This window comes from Saccopteryx bilineata, chromosome 5 (assembly GCF_036850765.1).
Source record: "Saccopteryx bilineata isolate mSacBil1 chromosome 5, mSacBil1_pri_phased_curated, whole genome shotgun sequence".
In the NCBI taxonomy this organism is placed as follows: Eukaryota; Metazoa; Chordata; class Mammalia; order Chiroptera; family Emballonuridae; genus Saccopteryx; species Saccopteryx bilineata.
The window spans coordinates 65240268-65257150 of record NC_089494.1 but is presented as its reverse complement, the minus strand read 5'-3'; the positions used below and the strand labels follow the sequence as shown (position 1 = coordinate 65257150).

At 41.1% G+C, this 16883-nt stretch overlaps 1 protein-coding gene across 1 annotated transcript in view; it reads right to left on the bottom strand.

Moving 5' to 3' along the window:
* Nucleotides 1–8170: 8170 nt before the first annotated feature.
* The window catches only part of TLK1 (tousled like kinase 1), a 159468-nt gene continuing 150755 nt past the window's right edge, over nucleotides 8171–16883 (bottom strand). Inside the window, exon 21 of the mRNA XM_066278681.1 lies at nucleotides 8171–9363. Coding sequence (XP_066134778.1) covers nucleotides 9187–9363 — 177 coding nt within the window. The 3' untranslated portion in view covers nucleotides 8171–9186. The remainder of the gene's footprint in view (nucleotides 9364–16883) is intronic.

The window sequence follows — 16883 nt, the reverse complement described above, 5'->3', positions numbered from 1 at the left end:
CTATGTTTTCTTCTAGGATCTTTATGGTTTTGTGACTTACATTAGCTCTTTTATCAATTTTGAGTTTATTTTTGTGAATGGTGTAAGTTGGTGGTCTAAATTGTTTTTTTGCATTTACCTGTCAATTTTCCCAATACCGTTTATTAAAGAGGCTGTATTTACTTCATTATATATACTCTCGCCTCCTTTGTCAAACATTAATTGACTGTAAAGACACGAGTTGATTTCTGGGTTCTCTGTTCTATTCCATTGATCTATATGCCTGTTCTTATGCCAGGACCAGGCTGTTTTGATTACAATGGCCTTGCAGTATAGCTTGATATCAGGAACTATGATACCTCCTACTTTTTCATTTTCAAGATTGCTGAGGCTTTTCAGGATAGACTTTGGTTCTATAGAAATTTCTACAATATTTATTCTAGCTCTATGAATTATGCCATTGGTACAGCATACCATCACTTTTAGTCTGTATCTTTTGTTGAGATGTCTCTTGTAGACAGCATATATATAGTCATGTTTTCTTATTCATTCAGCTACCCTGTCTTTTGATTGAAACATTTAATCCACTTACATTTAAGGTTATTATTGCTATGTACTTATTTGTTGCTGCTTTATTTATTTATTTATTTATTTATTTATTTATTTATTTAGAGAGAAAGGGAGGTATTGAGACATACGCCTGCATGGGCCCTGAACCAGAATCCACCTGGCAATTCCATCTGGGACCAATGCTCAAATCAAATGAGCTATTTTTAGCACCTAAGGCTGATGCACTCAGCAGCTATCCTCAGTGCCCAAGGCTGACACTCATACCAATCGAGATACTGGCTGTGGGAGGAGAGAATGGGGAGAGGGAGAGAAGCAGATGGTCACATCTCCTGTATGCCCTGATTGAGAATCAAACATGGGATTTCCATATGCTGGGCCAATACTCTATCCACTAAGCTACAGGCCAGGGTCACTATTTTATTTTTTAAACCTATAATCCTCTCAATTTCCTTTTTTCTTTCCTCTTCTCATAGAAGGCCCCCCCCTTTTAAAAAAATTTTATTTATTCATTTTAGAGAAGTGGGGAGAGAAGGGGGAGGAGCAGGAAGCATCAACTCCCATATGTGCCTTCACTGGGCAAGCCCAGGGTTTCGAACCAGCGACCTCAGTGTTCCAGGTCGACGCTTTATCCACTGTGCCACCACAGGTCAGGCTATAGAAGGCCCTTTAACATTTCTTGCAATACTGGTTTGGTGGAAATGCTGCTTCCTAATCTCCTGAGCTCCTCATCCCAACTATTCCTGTCCTTTCCTCAGGGTGTACCACAATGAGTCCAAGATAGGGGCACCTTGACCTTCTGCACAATGGTCAACATTTGTCCTGACTGGTCATGTCCATGCTGTATCAGCTGAGGACTTCGGAGCCCACTCCTGGTGCTAGGTGCCTGCAAAGGCAGGCGTTATTAGAAATAGTTTACAAATGTGGAGGAAAGCCTAGAGAGGTCAGTGACTTCTTTAAGATCAAACAAAGCTAATAAGTAACAAAGCTAAAATGGAAAGTCAGGTCTGACATCAAATCCCATGCTTTTCCACCCTTCTTCTGAATACCTAATCCTTAAAAGGAAATTGGGAAATTGGTCGTTAGCAGACATAGAGATGTTCTAGGATGCAGTATGAATCACAATTTGAAATACTAAAATGACTGATAGTAAGAATAAATTAGTCATACTCATTCTTTGGATCAGGTTATTTTGGTATCTAAGTATGCCTACCATACACTAGAAATAAAATGCATGATCTCAGCATCTTTCTGATCATGCCTACAGTTAATCCAAACATACCACATACTTCACTAACAACAGTGAGATGCTGATCATACACATCTATTTAGATTGTGGTAATAGTTCTAGGGATAGCCTAAGGTCACATATTTAAATGAAAAAATTTTTTTTTAACTTTTATTTATTTTTTATTTATTTATTCATTTTAGAGAGGAGAGGGAGAGACAGAGAGGAGAGACAGAGAGAGAGAGAAGGAGGGGGAGCTGGAAGCATCAACTCCCATATGTGCCTTGACCAGGCAAGCCCAGGGTTTTGAACCGGCTACCTCAGCATTTCCAGGTCGACGCTTTACCCACTGCGCCACCACAGGTCAGGCCTAAATGAAAATTTTAAACTTAATTACCTGGAGATTTTTAAACCAAGGGAAGAGTCACTTGATGAGGAGGTCATGGTTACTCACTTGGGATCCTGTTTTTTTTTTTGTTGTTGTTTGTTTGTTTTATAGGGACAGAGACAGAGTTGGAGAGAGGGATAGATAGGGAAATACAGACAGGAACGGAGAGATGAGAAGCATCAATCATCAGTTTTTTGTTGCCATTGCGACACCTTAGTTGTTCATTGATTGCTTTCTCATATGTGCCTTGACCGCGGGCCTTCAGCAGACCGAGTAACCCCTTGCTCGAGCCAGTGACCTTGGGTCCAAGCTGGTGAGCTTTTTGCTCAAGCCAGATGAGCCCACACTCAAGCTGGCAACCTCGGGGTCTCGAACCTGGGTCTCCCACATCCCAGTCCGACGCTCTATCCACTGCACCCCCACCTGGTCAGGCGGGATCCTGGTTTTTAAGCACCAAACATGGTGTCTCATCAGATTTGGAAGGCTTTTAGAAACTAAGTTTAGAGGCTATTATGAACAACTGGTGAAGTTTCCCTAAAGTTTCAGGGCCTCCTTTTGAGAATTTTGCTGACTTAATATGTTTTACAAATTTCTACAGGACACCAACTGGTACCACTACAAGAAGAGAAGACAGGATATAACCTCCTGAGTTCATGAATGTGGGCCAAAGATGAGAAAGGCGAACCAATCTCTAAGAATCAGATCTGAGCTTTGATTTTTTTATTTTTCTGAAGTGAGCAGCAGAAGCAGAGACAGACTTCTGCATGTGCCTGACTGGGATCCACCCAGCAAGCCCACCAGGGGGCGATGCTCTGCCCATCTGGGGTGTGGCTCCGTTTTAGGAGCATTCTAGTGCCTGAGGCAGAGGCCATGGAGCTGTCCTCAGCACCTGGGCCAACTTTGCTCCAATGGAGCCTTGGCTGCAGAAGGGGAAGAGAGAAAGGAAAGGGGGAAGGGTGGAGCAGATGGGCGCTTCTCCTGTGTGCACTGGCTGGGAATCGAACCCGAGACTTCCACAGGCCAGGCCGATGCTCTACCACTGAGCCAGCTGGCCAGGGCCAGATTTGATCTTTGATTTTAAAATGTAATGAAAAACAAATGAGAACAGGAAAGGGTTTGTGACCCACTCTCTACCTTACCTAGAATGAGTCTGAGACAGAAGCCTTCTAAATGACTCACAAAACAAGGCTCAGAAGACATTCCTAATCTAACAGCTGAAGAATTCTTTAGTTACTTTTAATGGTGACAATGATCTGTATCTACCTGTTTTATCACCTTTGAAAAGTCATTAAGATTTAACACACTAAATACGATCTGTACTAAAGAGGCAATGTTAGCACGTGGAGAGCTTTGCTCCGGGACTCCAGAAGCTGTGCTTGAGTTCTGAAGCCAATACTTTCTCGGTGTGTGGCCTTACCCAGTTACTTCTTCTCCAAATGTTTCTTCCTCTGCAAAACTGGGATAAAACGGTCTATTCTATCTCAACCAGTTGCTACTAGCAAGAAAACATAGGGTGGAACTGATGAAGTCAGGGTTATCCCTTTGTTGATTAGTTTGCACCAAGACCATTTGTTTCAAATTGCTGCACTTTCTCACTTTCCATATTCAGGTAATCATTGTCTGAAACTTGAGTCAAGAGGTGTAAAACCATTTCTTGGAAGTTAAATTATCACAGGAAGCAAAGCAGACTGCATCTTATATGTAGGTTAAAAGCAATAGAATAATCATTGAATCTTAAGTGATAATAGCTTATTATACATGGTAATACAACGTGCTGAGTACAGTTCTGAGTGCTATCTATGTATATATGAACTCATTATCCCTTCTAACCACTCTGGTAGGTACTATTACCTTCATTTTCAGATGAGGGACATGAAACACAGGTAGTAAATGACAGCTATTTGAACCCAAATTAACTGGTTCCAAAAATCTGAGGGTTTTTTTTGTATTTTTCTGAAGCTGGAAACGGGGAGAGACAGTCAGACTCCCACATGCGCCCGACCGGGATCCACCCGGCACGCCCACCAGGGGGCGATGCTCTGCCCCTCCGGGGCGTCGCTCTGCCGTGACCAGAGCCACTCTAGCGCCTGGGGCAGAGGCCAAGGAGCCATCCCCAGCGCCCGGGCCATCTTTGCTCCAATGGAGCCTCACTGCAGGAGGGGAAAGAGAGAGACAGAGAGGAAGGAGAGGGGGAGGGGTGGAGAAGCAGATGGGCGCTTCTCCTGTGTGCCCTGGCCAGGAATCGAACCCGGGACTTCTGCACGCCAGGCCGACGCTCTACCACTGAGCCAACCGGCCAGGGCAAAAATCTGAGTTTTTAACCAGTATATTGCATTGCCTTTCTTAGAATAGTCATTAATCTACATCCCTAATATTTTGAGTGTAAAGTTTTTTCCCTGGCTGTGTAAATTTTTGAAGTTTATACACATTTACTCAAATTTTTCTCAAACACTAAAACAATTCCCAGGGGAAAATCCTCAAAAATGATGGGGGAGAGGGAGGCAAAGAGATGTGTATGTTCTAGGAAATAAAGCTAATTCCAATGGACAAAGTATATCTATTTTAGAACTGTTGTAGAATTCCTAAAACCCAGGGATGAAAATTTTAATAATTTGATTTAAAAGCAGATAAAAAGCACTCTTTGAAATGCCTTCAGAATATTAAATTTTAGTATAGGAAATTTTATCAGCTAACATATCAAAATTTAAAGTGGGATTAGACAAAGACCTGCAAATGTGGTTTTAAAGGTATAAAGCTTTTTCACACACAAATCAAACAGCACTGTAATTAAATTCTAAGAGTAACAATTTAAAAGGACTGGTGAGTCAGCATGAACATTAAACATAGCTAATAACATCTGAGAACAGGATTGTATTTAATAAGAATGACCAGCAAACACAACATCCTCTAAGTTTTTCACTGAAACTCTTCACTTAAGCTTCATGTAATGAGGCAGTTGTAGAAGTATTTGTTCACATTTTATGTACCATTTAAACTGAACAAGTTCTATATTCCTTTTAAAAACTGGGTTTTAGAGAAACACCCATTTGTTCCACTTCCGTATTCACGGGGTGATTCTTGTATGTGCCCTGACTCCTGACCAGGGGTCAGACCCGCAAATGGGGTGCACGGGATGAAACTCGAACCAACTGACATACGTGGACAGGGCCGTGTTTTATTTTTTTAATTGAAAGGCACGGAGGCGGAGACACAGACTCCCAGATGCACCCTGATCAGGATCCACCTGGCAAGCCCCCTAACGGCAGTGCTCTGCCCCTCTGGGGCTGCTATTTTAGCGCATGAGGTGAGGCCATGGTGCCATCCTTAGTGCCTGGGGCCAACTTGCTTGAACCATTCAGCCATGGTTGCACAAGAAAAGAGAGAGAAGGGGGATGGGGGAGGGTGGAGAAGCAGCTGATCGCTTCTCCTGTATGTCCTGACCAGAAATCGAACCCGAGACATCCACATACCGGGCCCATGCTCTCCCACTAAGCCAACTGGCCAGGCCTTTTTTTTTTTTAAAGAAAGGGATGATGGCCAGTTAGTAAAAAAAAAAATACTGAGTCTCTTAAACAAACAACTCAGCATCTACCCAACTCCTGCTTTAACAAATTATTAGGGTGGTTTCTACACTTACCTCCTCTCAAGGTGCACACACTAAAGCTATTTCTTCACATCAGAGAAAGACTTTTAAATTATATGCCAGCCCTGGCTGGTTGGCTCAGCGGTAGAGCATCGGCCTGGCGTGCGGGGGACCCGGGTTTGATTCCCGGCCAGGGCACATAGGAGAAGCGCCCATTTGCTTCTCCACCCCCCACCCCCTCCTTCCTCTCTGTCTCTCTCTTCCCTCCCGCAGCCAAGGCTCCATTGGAGCAAAGATGGCCCGGGCGCTGGGGATGGCTCCTTGGCCTCTGCCCCAGGCGCTAGAGTGGCTCTGGTCGCGGCAAAGCGACGCCCCAGAGGGGCAGAGCATCGCTCCCTGGTGGGCAGAGCATCGCCCCTGGTGGGCGTGCCGGGTGGATCCCGGTCGAGCGCATGCGGGAGTCTGTCTCTCCCCGTTTCCAGCTTCAGAAAAATACACACACACAAAAAAATTATACGCCAAAACTGCATTTTACCTTTGCATCAGTGCTCTTATAGGGATCTGACGACCTACAAAGACAGCCAAGAGAGAAGAACTCGCTTTTGTCTTAGGGAAATAAAAAATATGCTTTAATTCTGAGTGAATTCAGAAAAAACAATTTAGCTTTAGAAATTATTAGAGCCAAAGATTGCCAGAGTGACTGGAAATTATTTAGTGATAGATACCAATTTCCTATATGAAGTTAACAGTATTCAATTTGGCTGGGTAACTGGCATGTTATCCAAAATTTATAGCATTTGTTTGGAAAAACTTTAGGAGAAAGATGGTCTATAAATTGACCCATATCCTATGTATCTTTTGTTTAGATTTATTTATTTTTAGAGAGAGGTGAGAAAAAGAGAGAAGCGGGGAGGAGCAGGAAGCATGAACTCCCGTATGTGCCTTGACAGGGCAAGCCTGGGGTTTTGAAACGGAGACCTCAGCGTTCCAGGTCAACATTTTATCCACTGTGCAACCGCAGGTCAGGCCATCTCCTATATATCTTTGATGCTAAATGATTACCTAAACCCAGGTCAAGGAAACAATTACATTTTATGGCTTATTTTTCTCCTTGCACTTTGACACTAGCAGTCACTTTCATTCATTTAAAAATAATATAATAAAGCAGTGATCTAGGTCTACACTCCTTATTCAAGTTAACCTCATGTTAGATTTATATGTCCACTTAACATCTCACCAAAATTTTAAACAAAACTGGGCATTTTCTTTTCTTTTTTTAAAGACTTTATTCATTTTAGAGAGGAAAGAGAGAGAGAGAGAAGAAAGGAGGAGCAGGAAGCATCAACTCCTATGTGTCTTGACCAGGCAAGCCCAAGGTTTTGAACAGGCAACCTCAGCATTCCTGGTTGACACTCTAACCACTGCGCCACCACAGGTCAGGTGGCATTTTCTTTTAATTCAGTACTTTAAATAAGTTACTATATGAACACAGTACTTTATGATTTGGAAAGATGAAAACAACAAAATTGAAAAATATGTGGGCAGCATCTAAAGCACTTATTCAATGCTAACATTTCATTACCCTGTCAATATTTTTTATAGGATTTCTATTTTAATCTACAGAGCAGACCTTAAGCCACTCCTGACAGTGCTGTTACTTACCTAGGACTGATCCTGATAATGGTTTTTAGAGGTCACTTTAACAGCTTGAAACACTTTACACTTGTCCTGAAGTATACTTAATTTATTCGGCTGATTCTTAAGGAGCCAACTTAGAGCCAATATCCTAAATCTTCAAAGCTCCCTTCAAATGTAATTTTCATAGTCTTTAAATTTTAACTGTCACTGTTTATTACTAGTTTGGCTACATTCTCTACAATTTCAGCAGCATTTTAAAGAGACAATGTGTGTATGTACAATGGAAAAACAAAACGGCTTGCAACATCAGAAATAAAAGCCACAGTTTAACTGTACAATATTAAGGGAATCTGTGGTAAGTATAGCCTCCTTTTTCAGCAACATGGACAACTGACATGTAATTATCATTATTATGAATGTAACAATAAAGAAATAATTTTTACAGGAGTAAAATACAACATCCTGAAAAATAATGGTTTCTACCATACAAGGCAGTTAGAAAATGTTCACATTTTAACAAATCTGTACAAACCACAAGAAATTTGTTTATGGGACTATCATCCCACCTTGCTGACTTGATAAGAACCTTCTACAAATGTAGAATAACCATGAACGATCTATAAATCTAGTATCTATGCGCTCCACAGCCCTAGAACCCAAGACATTGATTTTGAGAACTCTCTATGTCCAACATGGATCATTTTTACATGCCTTGATTGTTAATGAATGCCTGCTTTTAATATGCCTCTATGATGTACAGTCAATTTGCACCTTTTTAAGGAGGTCATTTGATTTTTTTTTTTTTTTTAGTAAAGAAGCAACATCATTTAGCAGCAATTAAAGCGCCTTCAAGACTTAAAAAAAATACAATATCCAATTAGAAAAGCCATATTTTAAACATTTGTACAAGAATAAGCTGCTGAAACTTGGTAATTGAAATACAACATATGTACAACAATTTACAATAGAGCTAGAAGGGAATTTATCATTATCCTGCATAGAACTGGTCTGCATTTGGTTACACACTGTCATTTGTTTTAATGAACAATGCCTGGTTATCAAAACAAAAACATCAACATGTTGAGAACACTGGAGACACTACAATTTAGTGAATTCAAACTGATTTCAAAATAAGCAGTTCATTTTGTCAAAGGTGTAAAGTATTTAGGAATAACAGCTCTCCTTTTAATATAACCAGTGAAAAAAAGGACATGTGATTTCGAGGTACGATGTGATAAAAGCCAGAATAGGCAAATGACAAAGTCTAACTTTGTCCAAAGATTCTAACTCATATTCTATTCCTATAAAACACAACTGTCACTGTCATTCAGTTCTTACTTTGGTTTCAGCAGATTAACTGCCGAAGGCTGCAGAATGTATCCAGGCACTAGAGTTCTTGTGTTAGAAATATGTCTCATTTTTTTCCAAGTGTTTTTAAATAATGAAAAACTACCCTTCATATTAGAACTCTCTAGTAATAACCAAATGTATTTAAGTATTATAAATGTTATTTACAGTGTTCCCCCAAACAAATCATTTTTCTTCCATCCTAACATGGTATTCCTGTTTCTGTGCAACACTCATCCTCCACTGCTCAAGCTCACAGCCAGACATGTACATCTGTTCACTGTCCATGATCCTCTCACACAAGCGACGCTACGAAGAACTTCAGTTCAAAAACAGTTTTCAACCATGTCCTGTGTAAAAAAAAAAGTAAATAACAAAAACAACTGCTTTCAAGTGTGCATCTGGAAGCAATTTAAAGGTATCATGCCAATTTTGGAGGAAAGTCTTTGAGGAAAGTCAGTAACTAATTATGCTTGAAGAAGGGGGTGTAGGGGATGCTGTCAGCCCAGCCATGTGTAAGTTTCCTGAAGAATTCGATCTTCTCATGTGTGGGAGAAGGTATGGGTCGTTTGCCAGTTGGTGCACATCAAATCGATCTTCTTTTCGGTATGCCAAACAGCGTCTTATAAAGGCCTTCAAAAAAAAGTCAGCAATTAAAATCTTTTCCCTTGTAAATATCAATCAACTAAATCCTATAGAGGGATGGATACATTTAAGGTAACTTTTTCATCGTCCCTGACTGAAACTCTATACTCATTAAGTAATTAACCTCCAACTCCTTTCTCCCCCAGCCCTTGGGAACCACTATTCTGTGTTCTTTATGATTTAGCTATTCTAAGTACCTGTACAAGGTACCTAGATATAAGTGGTACCACACAGTATTTGTCCTCTTGTATCTGGCTTATTTCATTTAACACAATGTTTAAGAGTCATCCATATTGAATCATGCATCAGAATTCAGTTCCTTTTTACAGCTGAATAATACTCAAATGTATGTATATAACACTTTATCCATTGGTCTGTTAATGTTCTTGATGCCTTTGTCACAAATTGATCATATATGTGTAGGTTTATTTCTGGGTTCCCAATTCTGTTCCACTGAGCTATGTGTGTTTTTATACTGCTCACAAAAATCAGGGGATATTTTATAGCTTCATATTCATTTTGAAATACCCACTTTGCCTGACCAGGCGGTGGCGCCGTGGATAGAGCGTCGGACTGGGATGCAGAGGACCCAGTTCCAGACCCTGAGGTCGCCAGATTGAGCGCGGGCTCATCTGGTTTGAGCAAAAGCCCACCAGCTTGAACCCAAGCTCACTGGCTCCAGCAAGGGGTTACTCGGTCTGCTGAAGGCCCGCGGTCAAGGCACATGTGAGAAAGCAATCAATGAACAACTAAGGTGATGCAATGTGCAATGAAAAACTAATGATTGATGCTTCTCATCTCTCTCCATTCCTGTCTGTCTGTCCCTGTCTATCCCTCTCTCTGACTCACTCTATGTCTCTGTAAAAAAAAAAAAAAAAAAAAAAAAAAAGAAATACCCACTTTATGTTAATACCATACTGTTTTTTGTTTGTTTGTTTGGTTTTTTCTTTGTTGCATTTTTGCATTTTTCTGAAGCTAGAAACAGGGAGAGACAGTCAGACAGACTCCCGCATGCGCCCGACCAGGATCCACCTGGCACGCCCACCATGGGGCGAAGCTCTGCCCACCAGGGGGCGATGCTCTGCCCATCCTAGGCGTCGCCATGTTGCGACCAGAGCCACTCTAGCGCCTGAGGCAGAGACCACAGAGCCATCCCCAGCGCCCGGGCCATCTTTGCTCCAATGGAGCCTTGGCTGCGGGAGGAGAAGAGAGAGACAGAGAGGAAGGCGCGGCGGAGGGGTGGAGAAGCAAATGGGCGCTTCTCCTGTGTGCCCTGGCCGGGAATCGAACCCGGGTCCTCCGCACGCTAGGCCGACGCTCTACCGCTGAGCCAACCAGCCAGGGCAATACCATACTGTTTTGATCACTATAGTTTATAGTTTGAAATCAGGGACATAATGCCTCCAGTTTTGTACTTTCTTTTATATATATATATATATATATATATATTATATATATATATATATATATTTTTTTTTTTTAACAGAGGCAGAGATAGATAGGGACAGACAGATAGGAATGGAGAGAGATGAGAAGCATCAATCATCAGTTTCTCGTTGCACGTTGCGACTTCTTAGTTGTTCATTGATTGCTTTCTCACATGTGCCTTGACCGCGGGCCTTCAGCAAACCAAGTAACCCCTTGCTGGATCCAGTGACCTTGGGTCCAAGCTGGTGAGCTCTTTGCTCAAGCCAGATGAGCCCACGCTTAAGCTGGCGACCTCGGGGTCTCGAACCTGGGCCCTTCCGCATCCCAGTCTGACGCTCTATCCACTGCGCCACCATCTGGTCAGGCCAGTTTTGTACTTTCTTAAGACTGCTGTGGCTATTTTGGTTTTTTTTGTGGTTCTATACAAATTTTAGCATTGTTCTAGTTCTGTGAAAAATGCCATTAGAATTTTTTTAGGATGAATACAGTGAATCTGCAGATTGGTTTGGTTAGTATAGACATTTTAATAATTCTTCTAATCCATAAACATGGAATTATCTTTCCATATATTTGTGTTTCTTTAATTTCTTTCATTAATGCCTTACAGTTTTCAGTATACAGGTCTTTCATCTTCTTGGTTAAATTCACTCCTAGTTATTTTACTCTTTGATGCAAGTGTAAATGGGATTTTCTTAATTTTCTCTTTCTGGTAGTTATTATATAAAAATGCAACACATTTTTTGTTTATTTATTTGTACCCTTTAACTTCGCTGAATTTTATTAGTTCTAACAGGTTTTTTGGTGTTATTTTTAGGGTTATATAGTTAACCCTTAAACACCACATTGTTTAGGGGTGTCAACTGCCAGCACAGTCAAAATCCACATATAACCTAAGTTGGCCCTTGGCATATGCAATTCCAACAGCCAGCTGGCCCTTGAACAACATGGATATTAACTGCAAGAATCAACCAAACGACCCTGTATAAATGGACCAGTGTAGTTTTAACCTGTGTTGTTCAAGGGTTAGCTGTATAATACCATCTGTAAATCAGTAACAGTTTTCTTTCTTTCTGATTGGTACCTTTATTTTTCTTGCCTAACTGCTCTAATATTATGTTGAATATGTAAAGCTGCATTTATACTTAAAAAATTCTGGACACTTATTTTGGCATAAGATAAATTTAAAAAATAATCCTCTCACCCTCTCTCAGTTTAAGATTTCTTTTTTTTAATCTACTCACTTTAGAGAGGAGAGAGAGACAGAAGGGGGATGGAGGAGCAGGAAGCATCAACTCCCCATGTGCCTTGACCAGGCAAGCCCAGGGTTTCGAACTGGTGACCTCAGCGTTCCAGATTGACACTTGATCCATTGTGCCACCACAGGTCAGGCATCATCCTCTAACAGTTTTGTTTGGCTAGAAGATGTGCTATTTTTAGCCATATATATGTTTTTTCCCTACTGAGGATAATGACTTTGGATGAAGGGTCATTCCTACTGTTTTTTTCCTCCTACTTGGTTAACACTGAGTATTTTGGTTAACACTGAGCATACTTTTGAAAAAACTAAAAGTGGATATAATCATGATCTTTTTTTCTCAAACTGGTATTATCCTATTCTTGAGAATAGTCTCTTTTAAAAAAATCTATTAAATTTTAATATATTAAAAAATACATCAAAAGCATTCAGTACAAAGTAAATATATATATGTAACTAGCAACCAGACTGACATGAAGAATTTTACGACAGTCTCTTAGGTCTCTCCATGTCCCTTTCCAGGTGTGGGTTCTGGCTAAACCCACCTGGCTAAACCCTGTCCTTTTTCTTTTACATTTTATTTTATTATTTTATTTTATTTTATTTTATTTTATTTTACAGAGACACAGAGAGAGAGTCAGAGAGAAGGATAGACAGGGACAGACAGACAGGAACGGAGAGATGAGAAACATCATCAGTTTTTTGTTGCGCGTTGTGACACCTTCGTTGTTCATTGATTGCTTTCTCATATGTGCCTTGACTGCGGGCCTTCAGCAGACTGAGTAACCCCTTGCTTGAACCAGTGACCTTGGGCTCAAGCTGGTGAGCTTTGCTCAAACCAGATGAGCCTGCGCTCAAGGTGGCGATCTCGGAGTCTCGAACCTGGGTCCTTCTGCATCCCAGTCCGACTCTCTATCCACTGCGCCACCACCTAGTCAGGCTACATTTTTTTTTTTTTTTTTTTTAATGAGAAGAGAGAAGGCAGACACAGACTACCACATGCGCCCTGACTGGGATCCACCCAGCAAGCCACTAGAGGGTTGATGCTCTGTGCATCTGGGGCCCTTGCTCCGTTGCAACCAGAGCCATTTTTTAGCTCCTGAGGAGGAGGCCATGGAGCCATCCTCAGCACCTGGGCCAACTCACTCTAATTGAGCCTTGGCTGCAGGAAGGGAGAAGAAGAGAGAGAGAGAGAAAGAGAGAGAGAGAAGCAAGATGGGAAGGGGTGGAGAAGCAGATGAGTGCTTCTCCTGTGTGCCCTGACCGGGAATTGAACCCGGGACTTCCACATGCCGGGCCGAAGCTCTACTAATGAGCCAACCAGCCAGGGCCTGTCCTAACTTTTAACACTAGAGTTGAGTTCTGCTTGTTTTGACCTTAACGTAAATAGTCTCATAGATTATGTTCTCCTTTATCTGGCTTCTTTCATTCACTCAATATTATACTTGAGAGATTCATCCATTTTTTCTGAGTGAGAGAAATAGGGACAGACAGGAAGGGGGAGAAATGAGAAGCATCAATTCATAGTTGCGGTGCCTTAGATGTTCATTGACTGCTTTCTCATATGTGCCTTGACGGGATGGGGGAGGCAGGGGAGATGGACTCAAGCTAGGGACCTTGGGATTTCAAACCAGGATCCTCAGTATCCCAGGCTGATGCTCTATCCACTGTGCCACTAACTGGTCGGGCAGAGAGTCATCCATTTTTTGCAACAAATAAATTCTTAAGTGATAATTGGCAATTCTTTCCCTTTCTTATTGCTGACACTAGATGTAACTTTAACTTATCTTGAAATTCCTAAAAGCCACATAAATTCATGAATTAAACCATTTGCAGGAAAAGTTTAACATACATACTTTTTAATGTGATTAAACTCCAATTAATTTTTTTTTTTTTTTTTTGTATTTTTCTGAAGCTGGAAACAGGGAGAGACAGTCAGACAGACTTCTGCATGTGCTCGACCGGGATCCACCCGGCACGCCCACCAGGGGTTGACGCTCTGCCCACCAGGGGGCGATGCTCTGCCCCTCTGGGGCATCGCTCTGTTGCGACCAGAGCCACTCTAGCGCCTGGGGCAGAGGCCAAGGAGCCATCCCCAGCGCCCGGGCCACCTTTGCTCCAATGGAGCCTTGGCTGCGGGAGGGGAAGAGAGAGACAGAGAGGAAGGAGAGGGGGAGGGGTGGAGAAGCAGATGGGTGCTTCTCCTGTGTGCCCTGGCCGGGAATCGAACGCGGGACTTCTACACGCAAGGCCGATGCTCTACCACTGAGCCAACAGGCCAGGGCCTAAACTCCAATTTAAAGTTAACTATTTGGCATGTTCTTTGCTTTGAAATTCATTAAAAGTAATTTTTTTTTCCTCTAAAAACAAATCTAGATTTTCTCATCATTATAGCATGGTTAGCTTACTAATCTTTAGCACAAGTATTTTTGATCCCTGAGGTCTTATCTTTTTCAGTTTTTAACAAAGTTTCAAGACTACCCTGAAAATGATTAAGATATAGAAAAAAAATCAAGAGTGCCTGATATACTGAAGACAGAGTTTCAAAGAATGAAAAGCCACCAACAGCAAGGTTAAGAAGTGTACAAGGAGCAAATATTAAGATGCTCCAACCAGGTCAGTGGAGGTACTTGACGAAGGTATATTCTGTAGCTTAAAAAAACAAAAACTGTGACACACCCCCCACCCCAGGTACCAAAATGGTGACTGCAGCACTTATAAAGAACCTGAGCACAGAACCCAGAGGTGGTAAATGGAACTTCTTTTTGGCGCACTATATTCATACCACACTCATTCCTGACCATTTTTGTCACTATTAAAGATGTAAATAAATGGATCTTAACATTGACTAAATTCATTTAGTTTCTATTATCACTGATGCTGTAGATAGAAACAGAAGACAAAATTTAGATGCCTGCACTGTCAAGAACTTTTTTAAAGGAGCCATATTTACCTTATGTAAATAATTCTTACTTTAAGAATGTCAGTTATCTTTTTGTCAAAATCTTGTAAAAGTTTCAAAAGCCAATAAAGATGTAATGGATAAAATAAAATATGGGACAGTTCCAATAAACATCTCCTAAGATTAATCAAACACCAGTACAATTATGAAGGCCATTATGACTGTGATCAGGGACACAGAATGGTGCTATTCTACACTCTTACAATATAGGAACTATATAATGCCTGTTTATGATTATTCTTATGGCCTAGACTATTCATACCAGGAAAAAATAACTTCATGTGTTTGTCTTGGGAATTTCAGTGTTTAAAGAGAAGTTTCCAACAGGGAATCACAGAGAAATAAACTTTGTGATAAGCAAAACAAAGCAGGAGAAAAAATACAAATGCGAAAGGCCAATAACAGGAAGGTGGGAATATATTAAGGACTATAAAGGTTATGCTATTAGAAATATCTATTTCCTGTTATCATACAGACATATGATCAGAAGTTTAGAAAGCTGTCTGTTACAGCTTCAGATACCTACATGCAAGCAAAGCTGAAGAAGAGGTCAGGCTTTCTCAAGAGCTAGGATAGGGTAGCCCAAGATCAAGTAGCTCTGCTTCTTATTAATAGGTATAATTCTGGACAGGTACCTTTGCTATGGCTTGGCTGGTTTCCTACTTTATAAAATGGGGATAATAAAAAATACCCTCATAAGGTTAAAAAAGAATGCATATGAAGTATCAACACAATGTTTTTATTCTTATATGGTTGACCCCTGAATAATATAAGGAATTATGGGTGTCAATTCCTTATGCAGTTGGAAATTCACATTATTACTTTTTTTTTTTAAAGATTTTACTGGCTATGGCTGGTTGGCTCAGTGTTAGAGCATCGCCCCAGCATGTGGAAGTCCCAGGTTCGATTGTGGTCAGGGCACACAAGAGAGGTGACCATCTACTTCTTCCCCCCACCCTTCTCTCTCTTCCTCTCCCACAGCCATGGCTCAATTGATTCAAGCATGTTGGCCCAAGGTGCTAAAGATGGCTCTGTACAGCCCCTCTCTCAGGTACTAAAAATAGCTTGGTTGCAAGTAGCCCCAGATGGGCAGAGCATTGGCCCTAGATGGGGGTTGCTGGGTGGATCCTGGTTGGGGTGCATGCAGGAATCTCTTTATCTCCCTTCTTCTCACTTAAAAAAGAAGAAAAAAAAGATTTTTTTTATTGATGTTACAGAGAGAGAGAGGGGCAGGGGAACAAGAAGTATCAACACATAGCTGCTTCACTTTAGTTGTTCACTGATCGCTTGTTATATGTACCTTGACCAGGCAAGCCCAGGGCTCTGAACCACTGACCTCAGCATTCCAGGTCGAGGATTTATCCACTGCGCCACCACAGGTCAGGCCATGTTACTACTTTTGAATGCCCAAAAACTTACTAGTCTACTTTTGACTAGAAGACTTATTGTTGATTTCAATAGTTGCTTGACTATTTAGCGGGTTATGTATATTTTATACTATATTCTTACAATAAAAGAAAATGTTATGAGAAAAATCCCAAGAGAAAACATGTACATATACTTATGCATCATGACATAACTTTCTTTTTTCTATTTCTTGGCTATGTGATTCACCTGCAAAAATTTTTAAAAAGATTTACTGAATTTTAGAAGAGAGGTGAGAAAGAAGGGGGTGGGTAGAAGGGGGCTCGTATATGCCTTGACCAGGTAAGCCTGGAGCTTTGAACCAGCGACCTGAGCACTCCAAGGTGACGCTTTATCCACCGCGCCACCTTAGGCCAGGTTCACCAGCAAATTTTGTCAAATTGTTAAACTTCCAAAAAATTTTCCAATATATTTATCAAGATAATCCATTATAAGTAT